Genomic DNA, 11,266 nt, shown 5'->3' on the forward strand with positions numbered 1-11,266 from the left:
CGCGCCAGCAGGGCTCTCACCAAGTTCACGTTCTGGTTCACCACGGCTATGTGCAGGGCAGTCTGGCCTGGCCCGAGAGACCCTGGTCAGGGGCCTGTCCCCCATTGTCTCAGGGACACGACATCCCCCTGGCTGGCAGGAGGGGTTCCTGTGAGACCCATGAGTAGGATTCTGCCCTGGGCCCAGCAGCATGGGCTCAGTGGCCCCTCAGGCTGTCTGCTTCCTCTTGACTGGGGGTCAGGGGATGTATATGTGGGTGCTCTAGGGTCACTGAGCAGGAAATCGACTTGTTTCTTCAGCCAGTATGGAAGGGTTGGGAAGGAAATAATACATGACTCGTGGACCGCACGAAAGCTAAAAACCAAAGCCAGACTCAGCATCGCCAGGGAGCCCTTCCCCGGCCGCCTCCGCGGGCCCTTGGAGAGGAGTCGGCCCTCCCGCACCGCCCTACCTGCCGACCGGGCAGGCGCCTCACCTACGAAAGGCTCGCGCGTGGTGGGCTCCTTGACCAGCTGCGGGGCCGCGTCCATCAGCACCTGCGCGGCCTCCAGGTTGTCGTAGAGCGCGGCGACGTGCAGGGCCGTCTCCCCCAGCGCCCCTGGAGCGGAGGAGATGGGCGTCAGCTCTTCCCAGCGTCCCTGCAGAGGCAGCGAGCAAACGCCCTGGGGGTCTGGGCCGCAGGCCAGTGATCCTGCCTTAGTCCCAGGGTCGCGCTCAGCCCACCTCTCTGTCCAAAGTCGCAGGTGCGGTCTAGCAGAAGTTTCTTCAGGACACCCAGGTCGTTTTCCTTGGCTGCGCAGAGCAAGGGAGACTCTCGAATGCTGGGAGGACAGGAGCGGGTGAGACAGGGTGTCAGGGAGGCCGCGGGCAGCGGCGGGAGCGTGCCCTGGCCAGGACAGACACGAGTGCCCGTGTGCTCGGCAAGCGCCGTCGCCTGAGGGGAGGCCGTCAGGCCTGGTCGGACCAGCCTCTGTGAGCCGTGTTTCAGGAACCTGAGGAGTTGGGCAGATGGAGAGAAGACTGCCCAGATTTTCATCCCCGCAGGCCGGCTGAACCGGCTCTTTAGCCGAGGGGAATTTGGGGACAGACCACGGCTGCTCAGATGGAGCCTTGTGGCGTGACTGGGCTTAACTTGGGACTCTGGACTGCTGAGATATGCAGCCTCTGGTGCACGGCTCTGCTTTCTCTGGGACCCGAGCCCTGTGAGCAGGGGAACATCCCTCCTACTTGAGCTCCTCTATGGGTTCATATTTGTACCGCAGACCCCAACCTGGGTGAACCCAAGGAAAGTTTCATTGAAAGAATGAAAGCTCTGCCCTCTAGGGAAGGGGTCCCAGGCGAGGCCCGCAGTGGGGAACCTTGGCACCCCAGCCCCCAGCCCAGGCGGGCTCTCGCTCTCACCCCCCCTCCAGGCCTTAGTGCCATCCTAAGACTGGGAGGGATGTGGGAGGCAAAGGTCTCCCTGCGGGGCCTGGGGTGGGGGTGGTAAGGCAGCCAGCGTCCTTCCAGAAGGAAGACTCATTCTGCACCCAAGTGGCCTACACAATCGTGGGGGCCCAGTGCAAAGTGAAAACGCGGGGCCCCTCGTTCAAACCGATTGCTCCCGAGCTACTAAGACTTCCCACGTGAGGACAGCAGCCGTGACACCAAGCGCACGAAGCCGGGGCCCCGCAGCCTTGGGGGTCAGCTGTGACATGATGCTCTTGGGTGTCACTGCAGTGGACAGCGGCACCTGTGGGCGGGCTGGGCCTTCTCCAGCTGGGGCCTCCTTCCTCGCACTCCCTGTACACAGGGCTCACTGGACAGCGGATGGATGACCTGAAGTGAGGACTTCCCAGAGTTCCCGGGCTTCCCTTCAGGTGTCACCCCGAACCGAGCTCTGCTCCCCGCTACCAGTCAGCTTCTTCTTGTGCTAAGGGTGCTTCCTCTTTCTTCCACCAACAGCTGCTACATCCCACAGGACTTCATTCCTTTCCCAGCAACTTGCTCCCCACTGTCTCGGCCCCCAAATCCCTGGCTTCTCCCTGGCCCCTCTCCCACCAGGCAGACAGGTGAGAGCCTCGGTACCCTTCTGTGCCTGGCCCCCATTTCCAACCAGAGCTCCTGGGGGTTTGTAACCCTCCAGTTGGGAGGGCTAGGAGGGTCCCTTCCAGTGCCAGGCGCCAGATTCTGGGTGCCAAGAAGGTGCGGACCAGGCGGGGTGCCGTGAGACCGGGCCTTACCTCTTCTGCTGCAGCATGTGGACCTCGTCCAGGCGCTGGTCCCAGTCTCTGGCCAGCCAGGAGCTCAGCAGTCTCTGGAGCTGCAGCCAGGGCCCCTTGGCCTTGCATGGAGGAGCCCCCATGCCGGCTCCTTCCAGGCAACGCAGGTTATGGAATGTGGTGAAAGGAGCAGGTCCAGGGCTCGGAGCAGAGGGAGGGCGGGGTCTGTTTGCGTCCAGCTGAGAGTGAGAGTATCTCCGTGTGACCTGTGTGCAGCGTGCAGCCTGTCGCTGTGGGGTGTGTGGGGGTGGGGTAGGGGCATGTGTGCACCTGAGTGTGTGCTGGGGGGCGCGTGCGTGCCCAGAGGGGACTGCTGCCTGCCAGGACAGCGGCAGGCACTTACCTCAGAGGGAGGAGCTCTTTCTAGGGTCTCAGTCCCACCTGCAGCCTGCCCTAGAGCCTGAGGAGAGGGGAGGGGACTGGACTGTGCGGGCAGTGGGGGAGGGTGGGGCAGGAGGACCTGGGGGAGGGGCGAACACAGAACTTGGAAGGTGTCCCACAAACAAGGTGAGGGGGTCGTGGGATGCAGGAGAGCAAGGGGAGCCCCCCTCTTGCTTTGCAGTCAGGGAGGTGATGCAGGGACTAATTGTCACTGCTTACTTAGCAAAGGAGGCGTCTGTTCCCCCAAAGGCTCACGACTGCTGAGTCTCCTTCCCGGGCTCCGAACGCCCCATCCCAGCCGCTTCTCTGAGTGGTGGCCAGCTCTGTCCACCCCGCAGCCCTGCCTAAGAGGGGGCGCCAGGCCCCTCTCCTCAGAGATCCCCACTGATTCCTCTTCCCTGCAGCCCCCGACAAAGGAGACCCCAGGAACCCCGTTTCTTCACAGAGGGTGGAGCCACCGGCCCAAGCTGGAGCACTCGGAAAGCGGCTGCGTTTTCCCCTGGGAAGGAGCCAGCAGGAAGAAGGGCGGAAGCGAAGGCCGCCCGGGGCCTGGCGTTGTTTTATTCTCTGACAGTTTCCGTTTATCTTCCTGACTGTCCAACAGACACCTGAGTGAGTCTCCGTCCTTCCAAAGACAGGCAGGGCCGATGGAGGAGGGTGAGGGCATCCGCTTTCTGCAGAAGGCAGGGGAGAGGGGGATGGCCATGGCGGGCGGCAAGCTGGAACCGGCTCCTGAGGAGAAACTCAGCTCCAACCACGTGACAGACTGTTATTTCTTGGAAACTTCTAAGGCTTGAGATGCTGAGGTCTGGCCCTGTGGGAGGGGGCTTCCAGAGGCAGGGGCCCTCCCTCTTTTGCTGCGAAGCGGGGTTCCTCAGGGATGAAGATGGCCCAAACCACCTTTGGGGAAGGCCAGGACTGCTGCGCCCTGCTCTCCCGGCTCTGGGGAGATGGGGTTGGGCCATGGGAGGGTCACCTTGGGGGACATGTTTCTGCTTTGCTGGAGGTTGGGGCTGTGTGGGGTGGTAATGGCCTCTGAAGGCCTGGGACTTCCAGCCTGAGGAGATGGAGGGCCCGATAAGGTTGAGGTGGGGGTTGTAGATGAGTTGATAAGCGCAGCAAGGAAAAGAGGCCTGGGAGGAAACACTTAGCCCGTGAAGCAAATCCTGTGGGGTGGGGCGGGAGGGGCCGCGGGAGCCTGGTCAGAGCCGCACGCAGGGGGGCGGGGGGGGCCGGCCAGCCGGGCCTGGGCCTCGGGTCTCTGCCCTCGGTGTCCTCCGGCGGAAGGGGCAAGCTCGAGGAGCCTGCGGGGGACGCGTTGGGCCACTGTCCCTGAGAAGCTCCTCCCGGACGCCTTCCCAGGAGCCCCCCTTCTCTCCCCGGGCTGCCTCCACGGCTCCTTTGCCTTGGTGACGTTCCGGTGCATCCCCCACGACTGCTTTCCCTTCTCCTCAGCCCCAGGCCAGCGTCCTGGGGCCAGCGGCCTGTCCCGGGGAGCAGGGTCCACGAGCGCCCGGCCCTGGCAGTGTCTCCGGTGCCCTCACGCCACCGGGAGTCGCCGCCAGACCCGCCTGTCTGATCTGATAAGGAGGAAGCGGCCGCCCTGCCTCTCCTCCTTGAGGGGTTGAGGGCTGCACTGCCCCACCACCCGGGAAAGGACCGGGAGGTACCCCCAACGCGTGGCGGTTATCGCTGGGTGCTGGGATTCATAGCCCTTTTGATTTTTGTGCTTTCCTAAATGTGACGCTGTCAGAGCAAGACCAAGGACGACACGGGGCTTCCTGGGATCGCAGCGGGACTGATCTCAGCACGGGGGCGGGCGGGCGGGCGAGCGGAGAGGGCTCGGATGTGCCGGTGGTCGGTACAGCCCAGTTCTCTCCGCTCCAGCCTGCCCCTGGAGGACACGCCCTCCCAGCACCCCCCACCCCCTACTCTCGTTACTCAGAGAGTGGCGATGGAGCCAAAGGTTCCTCCCCCAAGTCAGCCTGGAGATGAGGGTTTTTTCCCCTACCCAAGCCTCATCTTGGACCTGCAGGTCAGTGAGTACAAGGTAGGGGTGAGCGGGGTCACCTGTCTACCTGACCCTTTCCTCCTCCCTCACCACCCACTGACCTTCTGGGCTACTCCCCAGTCACCTTCTGGCTTGGCTCAGATTCCCAGGCTGTCGCCTACCAGATGGCCTCTGGGTCACCTGGCCTGCCAGCCTGGGCGAGGTCCGTGGGAGAGACCCTCCCCACCACCTCCATTTCTGCAAGCCCCTCATTCCAGAAGGACTCTTGCCATTGCCCTACACGGCACGGTCCACCCACTGTGCCAACTGTGGGTGCCAGGGAAGGAGGGCGCTGCTCGAGACCTCAGCTGTCCTCCCTTCCCAGGGCCTGCGCTCGCCTGTGGCTGGCATTGTGCGCCTGGCTTTCCAGGGCCAGCCTGTCCCCACACTCCGTAACAGCTCCAGGAAGGATGACAATTAGCCACAGCCCATTAGTGCCAACAGGTCTGGGCTCACGGGTTCATGGGCAGGGCGGGCTTCTGGGCATCAAGGCAGGTTTCTCGAGATTGTTCTGGGACCCTGACCTTGTTGCCATGTGCGATTCTCCAAAGACTCCCCAGCAGGGAGTCTGGATAATGAGCCTTGAATAATTCTGCCTGTATCTTAGAGTCCACGAGGACATAAAATGAGAGAGTGTTTCAGTCAGTCCATCAGTACAGAGGCCAACACCTGGGGAACAGGAAAGTCGGAGGAGCACGAGGACCGAGACATGGTTTCTCGGCGGTGCCCCGTGTCCTGCTCGGTCTCCCCGCCCTGTCTCTGTCACGCACGGCGTGGACCCTGTGCTCACCTTCCAGATGAGCTGTCTCCTCCACCCCCACGTCCCATGCGGACCTGCATTTCATGCCCGGCCCAGCACACCTTCCTTGGAGAAAGGCCGCGTGGGAGAGGGAGAAGATGCTCGCATGGGGACCGGGAGCTAATCAGGGCCTGCTCTGTCCCTCTCTCCCTGGCTGACCATGGGGGGGCTCCTCTCCTTGGGCATCTCGGTGTCTCATCTGTGCAGTGGGTGTGGACATGACACCCCGTCCCGGGGGCACTGTGGGTCTACTGATGTACTGGAAGTACAAGTCCTTTACAGGCGCGTTAGCCACTTTCATGAAGCTCCTCTTGGCTTCTCCAGGAAGCGCCATCCGTCCTCGCCGGCCCCCCTCTGCCCGCGTGCCTGGCCATGGAGCTCTCTGGTGAGCTGGAATGAGGGCCTGGCCCGTGGCTGTGATGTCACAGAGCTCCTGAAGTCAGAGGAAGGGAAGAAAACAGCGCTGGGCTGGGGGAAGGGCTGGGACAGGGCCAGGAGGGAGGTGAAGTGCGGAGCCTGCTGGGCGCAGAAAACAGGGAGGCCAAAGACGGTGAATGGGCAGGCCCATGACTTCCCTCGGTGCCCGGCTCTGCCGGGCAGCCTTCTTGGCGGCCATCTTGCTACTGCTGAGGACGAAGGGGGTAAAACCTCCGGAGAGAGGCTCAGACCCCAATGAGAAAAGTCAGAAAGAAAAAATAGCCTCCATAGGTAGGCAGACAGACGGGGACTGGGCTGGGGCTCGGGATCAGACCTCCGTGGCCAGGGGCCTGGCCGGGCCAGGGCGAAATGTGGCGTGGGTACAGGGGTGTGGCAGAGATCCCAGGCCCCCCTGTGGTGTGAGACTGTGGCGTGAAGGTGCCATGTACAGGGGTCTGGGGCAGGGGCTGCGAGCCAGGGGCGGCCTGGGGGACCCATCTTCACCAAGCTGACAATGCCGGGCTGGCTTTCTTGGGTTGGGGCAGAGGAGGGCCTTTGGTTTTATCGTTCTCTGCGGCGGTCCCTTGCGTCACCTGGTCCACAGGGGAGGCGGCAGTGGAGCTGGAAATGGGGGTGTGTACTTGAGTTGGGGCCGTGAAAGGTCATCAGAAGAGACCTCGGGTGGATCCTCACCGCTGTCCAGCACCTCCAGCCGACAACAAGTGTGGGGGGGTCACCGCCCCGAGCGCCCCAGTTCTCTCTTGCCCCCTTCCCAGTCAGGCCGAGGGCGGGTTGGGTGTGGCCAAGGTGGTGCCTTCAGCCCTTCCACTCTCCTTGCCCCAGACCAGGACCAGGAGCCAGAGCAGGATTCGGATCCGGAGCCGGAGCAGGATTCGGACCCAGAGCCGGAGCAGGATTCGGAACAGGAGCTGGAGCAGGATTCGGAACAGGAGGCGGAGTCCGAGCAGGACCCGGGGCACAAGCAGGTGCTGGAGCTGGGGCTGGAGCAGGGGCAGGAGCCGGAGCAGAAGGAGGAGCAGGAGCTGGGGCTGAAGGAGGAGCAGGACCAGTATGACGAGCAGTTCGTGGCGTCCTCCACGGGCGAGCAGTGGGAGCAGGTGGACATGGCCCAGCAGGAGGCGTCCGAGACAGCAGCTGTCCGCGACCACCTGTTTGACCTCGCCTTCTGTTTTAATCTGGCCAGCATCCTGGTTTTTTTATGAGGGGCGTGGAAGCTGAGGTGGTGGCCTGGCTCCTGGATGAGGACCTGGATGTCTACCTCCGCTTCATGATCGCGTACTGACCCTCCCCCACAGCTCCGGGCCTCCCCTCCCCAGGGAGTGCAGACCTGGCTTCCTGCGCCCACCGGGGCCCTTCCCTGCAGCCCACAGCCTTCCAGAAGGCCTGGCCTGGCCAGTCACCTGCGCCTGGCAACCTCCCCAGCTCTGAGCGCCATCTCCCAGGTCAGGGACACCAGGCCCTCGGCCTGCTCCCTCCTGGCCTTTCCTGGCTTTGTTCAGGTCAGCAGATTAGGGGGAGGAGGCAGCAACAATAAAAGTAATAGCAATAAAATCTGAGGACAATTGGGGGCAGCTCTCAGAGCCGAAGCCGGAGTCCTTTCTAACGCCTCTGTTTAACCGCCAGGCCTTAGCCCCACTGACCTTTGGACCCACCGGCTCCTTCCTCTTCTGAGCCAGGGGCACTCTCCGGCTATTCCTTTTCTCACTTCCAGGCACTGAACTCAGCAGCCGAGTTTAGTAAGACACAGGCAGAAGCCAAGTGCCAGCTTTTATTTTCAGAGTGGGAAGGAGAAGGGGGGTGACATCACCCCGCTTCGCGAACGGGCAGGCAGGCGGTGATACCTCTTCCAGTCCTCTCTGGCAGCCGTCACCAGAGTTGGCAGCGGTTAGAGGGGTTCAGGGGAGTGCCGTGGGGGCAGCGGAAATGTCTGGCGAAGGCTGGGGTGTTGCTGAGGGGCCCGTGGACCCGAAGGGCGGGAGGGTTGTGGGTGTCCAGGGCAGCCCGGCTGCCCAGCGCCTGACACATCACCTGGGGGAGAGGCACCGGGTAAGGAGAGCCCCGAGAGTGGACGGGTCGGCATGCCGAGGCGGGCCTGGGGCTGGGTGGGGACGAGGGACAGCAGACAGAGATGGGCGTGGGGAGGAATGTTCCAAGGCCGTGCGCAGAGGGCAGCGGGTCTGCTCGCGCAGATCACTGATGAGGAGCGGATGTCTGGGGCCGTGGGGGTGCGTGGGGGGGTCGTGTGGTCACGCCATTTTAAGTGACTCAGAAGCAGGGTCCCGCTGGAAGCACTCTGTGAGGAGGCTCCTTAGAGGAATTGGGGGTGTCTGTTGAGGGAGCACATCCACCTATGGGGACTGTGTCAAGTGGGGCCACGCCTGGGGGGAGGCCTCTGAACAGGAATGTGTCTCGAGACAGGCTGTGAAGCTTGTTGTTAAGGGGTGGCATTCCCAGGGAAAGAGATGAGAGGAGAAAAAGAGGGGCAGGGCGGACAGGGGGCCTGTCCCGGGCAGGCTGGGGTTGCAGGTGGCTTCTGTGCCAGTGCAGAGGGGCCCTTGCTCGGGGGCTGGAGGGCCGGAGTGATTCCTTGCAAGGGGAGCTGACGGCAGAAGGAAGTATGGTCCTATGGGAGGACTGTCCCTGAGGGCGTGTGTGGGGGCACTGGGGATGTCTGTGCAGAGGGCGGGGGGCCCAGGGGAAGGTGTGTCGGGGGCAGAGTCCTTGAGCACTAACCCAACATGGAGCCGTGGAGTGGGGTCGCCTACCTGGGCGTAGCTGTGGAAAAAGAGCTGCTGGGGCCGGAGGCCCAGGTCGGGCAGGGTGGTCTCCCCGCGGGGCCCATGCAGTCGCTGGCTGTAGGCCTGGGGAGGGGGGGGGGGGGCTGAGGAGCCAGGGCGGCGCCCCTGGGCAGCCGAGGCCCCACGGACAGCGCCAAGCAGACGTGGCCGTTTGTCCCCAGGTCTGCCTGGCACGCGGGGCCGGGAGAGCATGTACTTGCCAGAGACCCTCAGCGGCCCTAGGAAAGAGGGGCCTGGGAGGAGGAGGGGAGCCCCACTGCTGGGTACAAAGGCAGAAAGCTGGCACCTGTGTCTGCTCGAGGGATGGAGACATCAGGGCCAGGGAGTCCGGCCCGCTGGGACAGTCAGATCCTGGCCCCGGGGTGAGCTACCTGCTGCGCGATGGCCAGGGCCCCCACATCCGCCGCGCTCTCCAGGAAGGTGCCGGAGAAGGTTCCGCCGGGCAGTGGGAAGGCTGCATAGAGACGCTCCAGGCACAGCCGCGCCCCTTGCAGGGCTTGGGAGTCACAGGAGGGGCAGCCCCCCGGCAGCACTGTGGAAAAGGGGGTGAGGGAACCAGAAAGTGATGCCGGTGCTGGGTAAGGACCGGGGGTGCCTTCTGCATTGGCTCCCAGGAGCTTGGCAGAAGTGCCACGGCCACCCGCCCCCAAAGCCTTCAAATAACCTCCACCCCCCGGCTAGCTTCAGGCCTCCGCCCGGTCCCCAAGGCCCCCCGTCCTGATGCCCACTGTTACCCACAGAGCGGGGAGAAGACACGCAGCAGCTCGCGGGCCATGATGCTGCCGGCAGCGCCGAAGTTCACGGCTCTAGAGACAAGGGCTGGGCTGAACCCGGGGCCCCGCCAAGTCCCCAGCGCTCCAGAGAGGGTCATCACTCTGGGGAACGCTGCCCACCCTCACAGAGCACCCATACCTGGGGAAGCTGGGGTGGAAGAACGGGGGCTGCAGGAGTCCGGCTGGCAAGACCACCGCGTGGTCAGCTACCGAGTAGTAGGCGCTGGCCTCCCAGGGGGACACCTGCCAGCTGCGGGCGGAGCACAGGCGGACATCAGCCCCTCAGCCGGGTCCCCACAGACTCAGCAGCCCCTCCCGAGACCTGTCACTGCGCCCCGCTCCCGCACCCCATGTCCCCTCTCTGGGCTACAGTGTCCACCCCCGGCTCTCACACCTGCGGTGGGAAGGCTGCAGAAAGCTCCGGACATTTCTAGCTCGGAGGGATCGGGCGCAGCTCAGGAAGGACCGCAGGAAGTTGGGCCCAAGTTGTATCTGGGAGGAGGCAGGGGGTGACTCGGGAACACAGAGACGACTTCCCGGGAGGGGGCGCAGGCACCCCCCAGAAGACCGTGACACAGACTCTCCGGTGCCGTGGACACCAGCACCGGCCGCCACCAGCGGCCCAGGCGCACAGCCTCAGGCGAGTCAAAGGAGGCAGGAGTGTTTGTGGCCAGTAAGGCCCCCCGTCTTCCCGCAGGAAGACCCTCGGGGTGGACCTGCTCCCCGGAAGCCCCAGAGGCAGGGCAAGGAAGGGTGGCGGCTGCCACCAAGGAAGGGCGCACGACCTCCCGCACTCTGGGGTTGTGGTGGAGGAGAAGAAGGGGAGCACGGAGGAGGAGCTGGCAGGGCAGGGACCCACATCTGCGTATTCCTGTCTGGCCTGCTCGGGCTTCAGGGCCCACTCCGGGGCCCCCATCTTCACCTGCAGTCGGGACGCCTGGGGAGAGAGACAGAACGTGGAAGGAGACCAGCCTCCCAGCCTAGGGAGCTTCTCTGCTGTGCGCGGCCTTTCTGGGGGTGCTCACTGGCTCTGTGCGCAGGGGCCTCCCCCCGGCGGGGACCTCTCCTGCTGGCCCTCGCCCCACCCCCCACCCCTGCACCGGCCCTTGGCCTTACCCTGTCCTGGGCCTGTTTCTGGGTCTGCTCATCCATCCAGGGCACTCTTCTGAGGCGAGTGACGAAAGCGTCCTTGATGGCTGCAAATAATTCCATGGCCTGTGGGTGGGAGGGTGCAGAGGGCCTTAGGGTCAACCTCGGTCTTGGATCCTATCCAGGGGGCCTCTGAGAAGAGATCTTCACCAGGGACCAGGGAAGATCTCAGAGAGGGAGAACATGCAAAGTGCTAATCCGAGGTGACCGAAGTCTCTGAGGCCCAAGGCTGCTTGGAGTCAGGAAGGAGGTGCCAGGGCGGACAGGGAGGGTGTTCCGGGCACCCCCATGTGTGCATGCACACGGGTGGCTGCTCCTCCCCGGGATTCTCAGCCAGTGGGGAGGCAGGGTCCATTCCCTCTGGGCCAGGAGGCTGGCTCAGCGGCGAGCAGCCGCCATCTTCCCTTCTCTGCTCCCCACCCTGTGCTCACCACTCAAGGCACATGCCCATCTTGGGGTGGCGGGGGCGGGGCATCAGCTTCCAACAAGCTGAGGTCTCCCCAGCTTTGACTGTGTGGTTGTAAGTTCCCAGCCTCTACCGTCTTTGTCTGAATACTTTTTATTTTTTGAAAGATTTATTTATGTGGGTCCTCCCTGGTGGTGCAGAGGGTTAAAGC

The 11,266-nt window shown here is 63.8% G+C and overlaps 3 protein-coding genes across 5 annotated transcripts in view; 1 reads left to right on the forward strand and 2 right to left on the reverse strand.

Annotated features, from left to right (window-relative positions):
* Positions 1 to 2,344, reverse strand: part of TRPV5 (transient receptor potential cation channel, subfamily V, member 5) — a 22,815-nt gene extending 20,471 nt beyond the window's left edge. Inside the window, exons 1-4 of the mRNA XM_004694329.1 lie at positions 2,223 to 2,344; positions 724 to 821; positions 476 to 598; positions 4 to 67 (exon numbers count right to left, since the gene is read on the reverse strand). Coding sequence (XP_004694386.1) covers positions 4 to 67; positions 476 to 598; positions 724 to 821; positions 2,223 to 2,344 — 407 coding nt within the window. The remainder of the gene's footprint in view (positions 1 to 3; positions 68 to 475; positions 599 to 723; positions 822 to 2,222) is intronic.
* Positions 2,345 to 3,259: 915 nt separating this feature from the next.
* On the forward strand, positions 3,260 to 7,131 carry LOC101623755 (chromosome unknown open reading frame, human C7orf34). The gene is made up of 2 exons (XM_012733836.1): positions 3,260 to 3,299; positions 6,752 to 7,131. Exons 1-2 carry the CDS (start codon positions 3,290 to 3,292, stop codon positions 7,129 to 7,131), a joined length of 390 nt encoding a protein of 129 aa, XP_012589290.1. The 5' UTR covers positions 3,260 to 3,289.
* A 564-nt stretch (positions 7,132 to 7,695) lies between these two features.
* Positions 7,696 to 11,266, reverse strand: part of KEL (Kell blood group, metallo-endopeptidase) — a 119,091-nt gene continuing 115,520 nt past the window's right edge. For all 3 annotated transcript variants that reach the window (XM_012733905.1, XM_012733904.1, XM_004694330.2), the window contains 8 exons: positions 10,617 to 10,715; positions 10,360 to 10,437; positions 9,895 to 9,992; positions 9,640 to 9,750; positions 9,466 to 9,533; positions 9,099 to 9,259; positions 8,695 to 8,790; positions 7,696 to 7,957 (listed from right to left, as the gene is read on the reverse strand). In XM_012733905.1, coding sequence (XP_012589359.1) covers positions 7,796 to 7,957; positions 8,695 to 8,790; positions 9,099 to 9,259; positions 9,466 to 9,533; positions 9,640 to 9,750; positions 9,895 to 9,992; positions 10,360 to 10,437; positions 10,617 to 10,715 — 873 coding nt within the window. In that variant the 3' untranslated portion in view covers positions 7,696 to 7,795. The remainder of the gene's footprint in view (positions 7,958 to 8,694; positions 8,791 to 9,098; positions 9,260 to 9,465; positions 9,534 to 9,639; positions 9,751 to 9,894; positions 9,993 to 10,359; positions 10,438 to 10,616; positions 10,716 to 11,266) is intronic.

Source organism: Condylura cristata, unplaced genomic scaffold (assembly GCF_000260355.1).
Source record: "Condylura cristata isolate star-nosed mole 26May11 unplaced genomic scaffold, ConCri1.0 scaffold00042, whole genome shotgun sequence".
NCBI classification, from domain to species: Eukaryota; Metazoa; Chordata; class Mammalia; order Eulipotyphla; family Talpidae; genus Condylura; species Condylura cristata.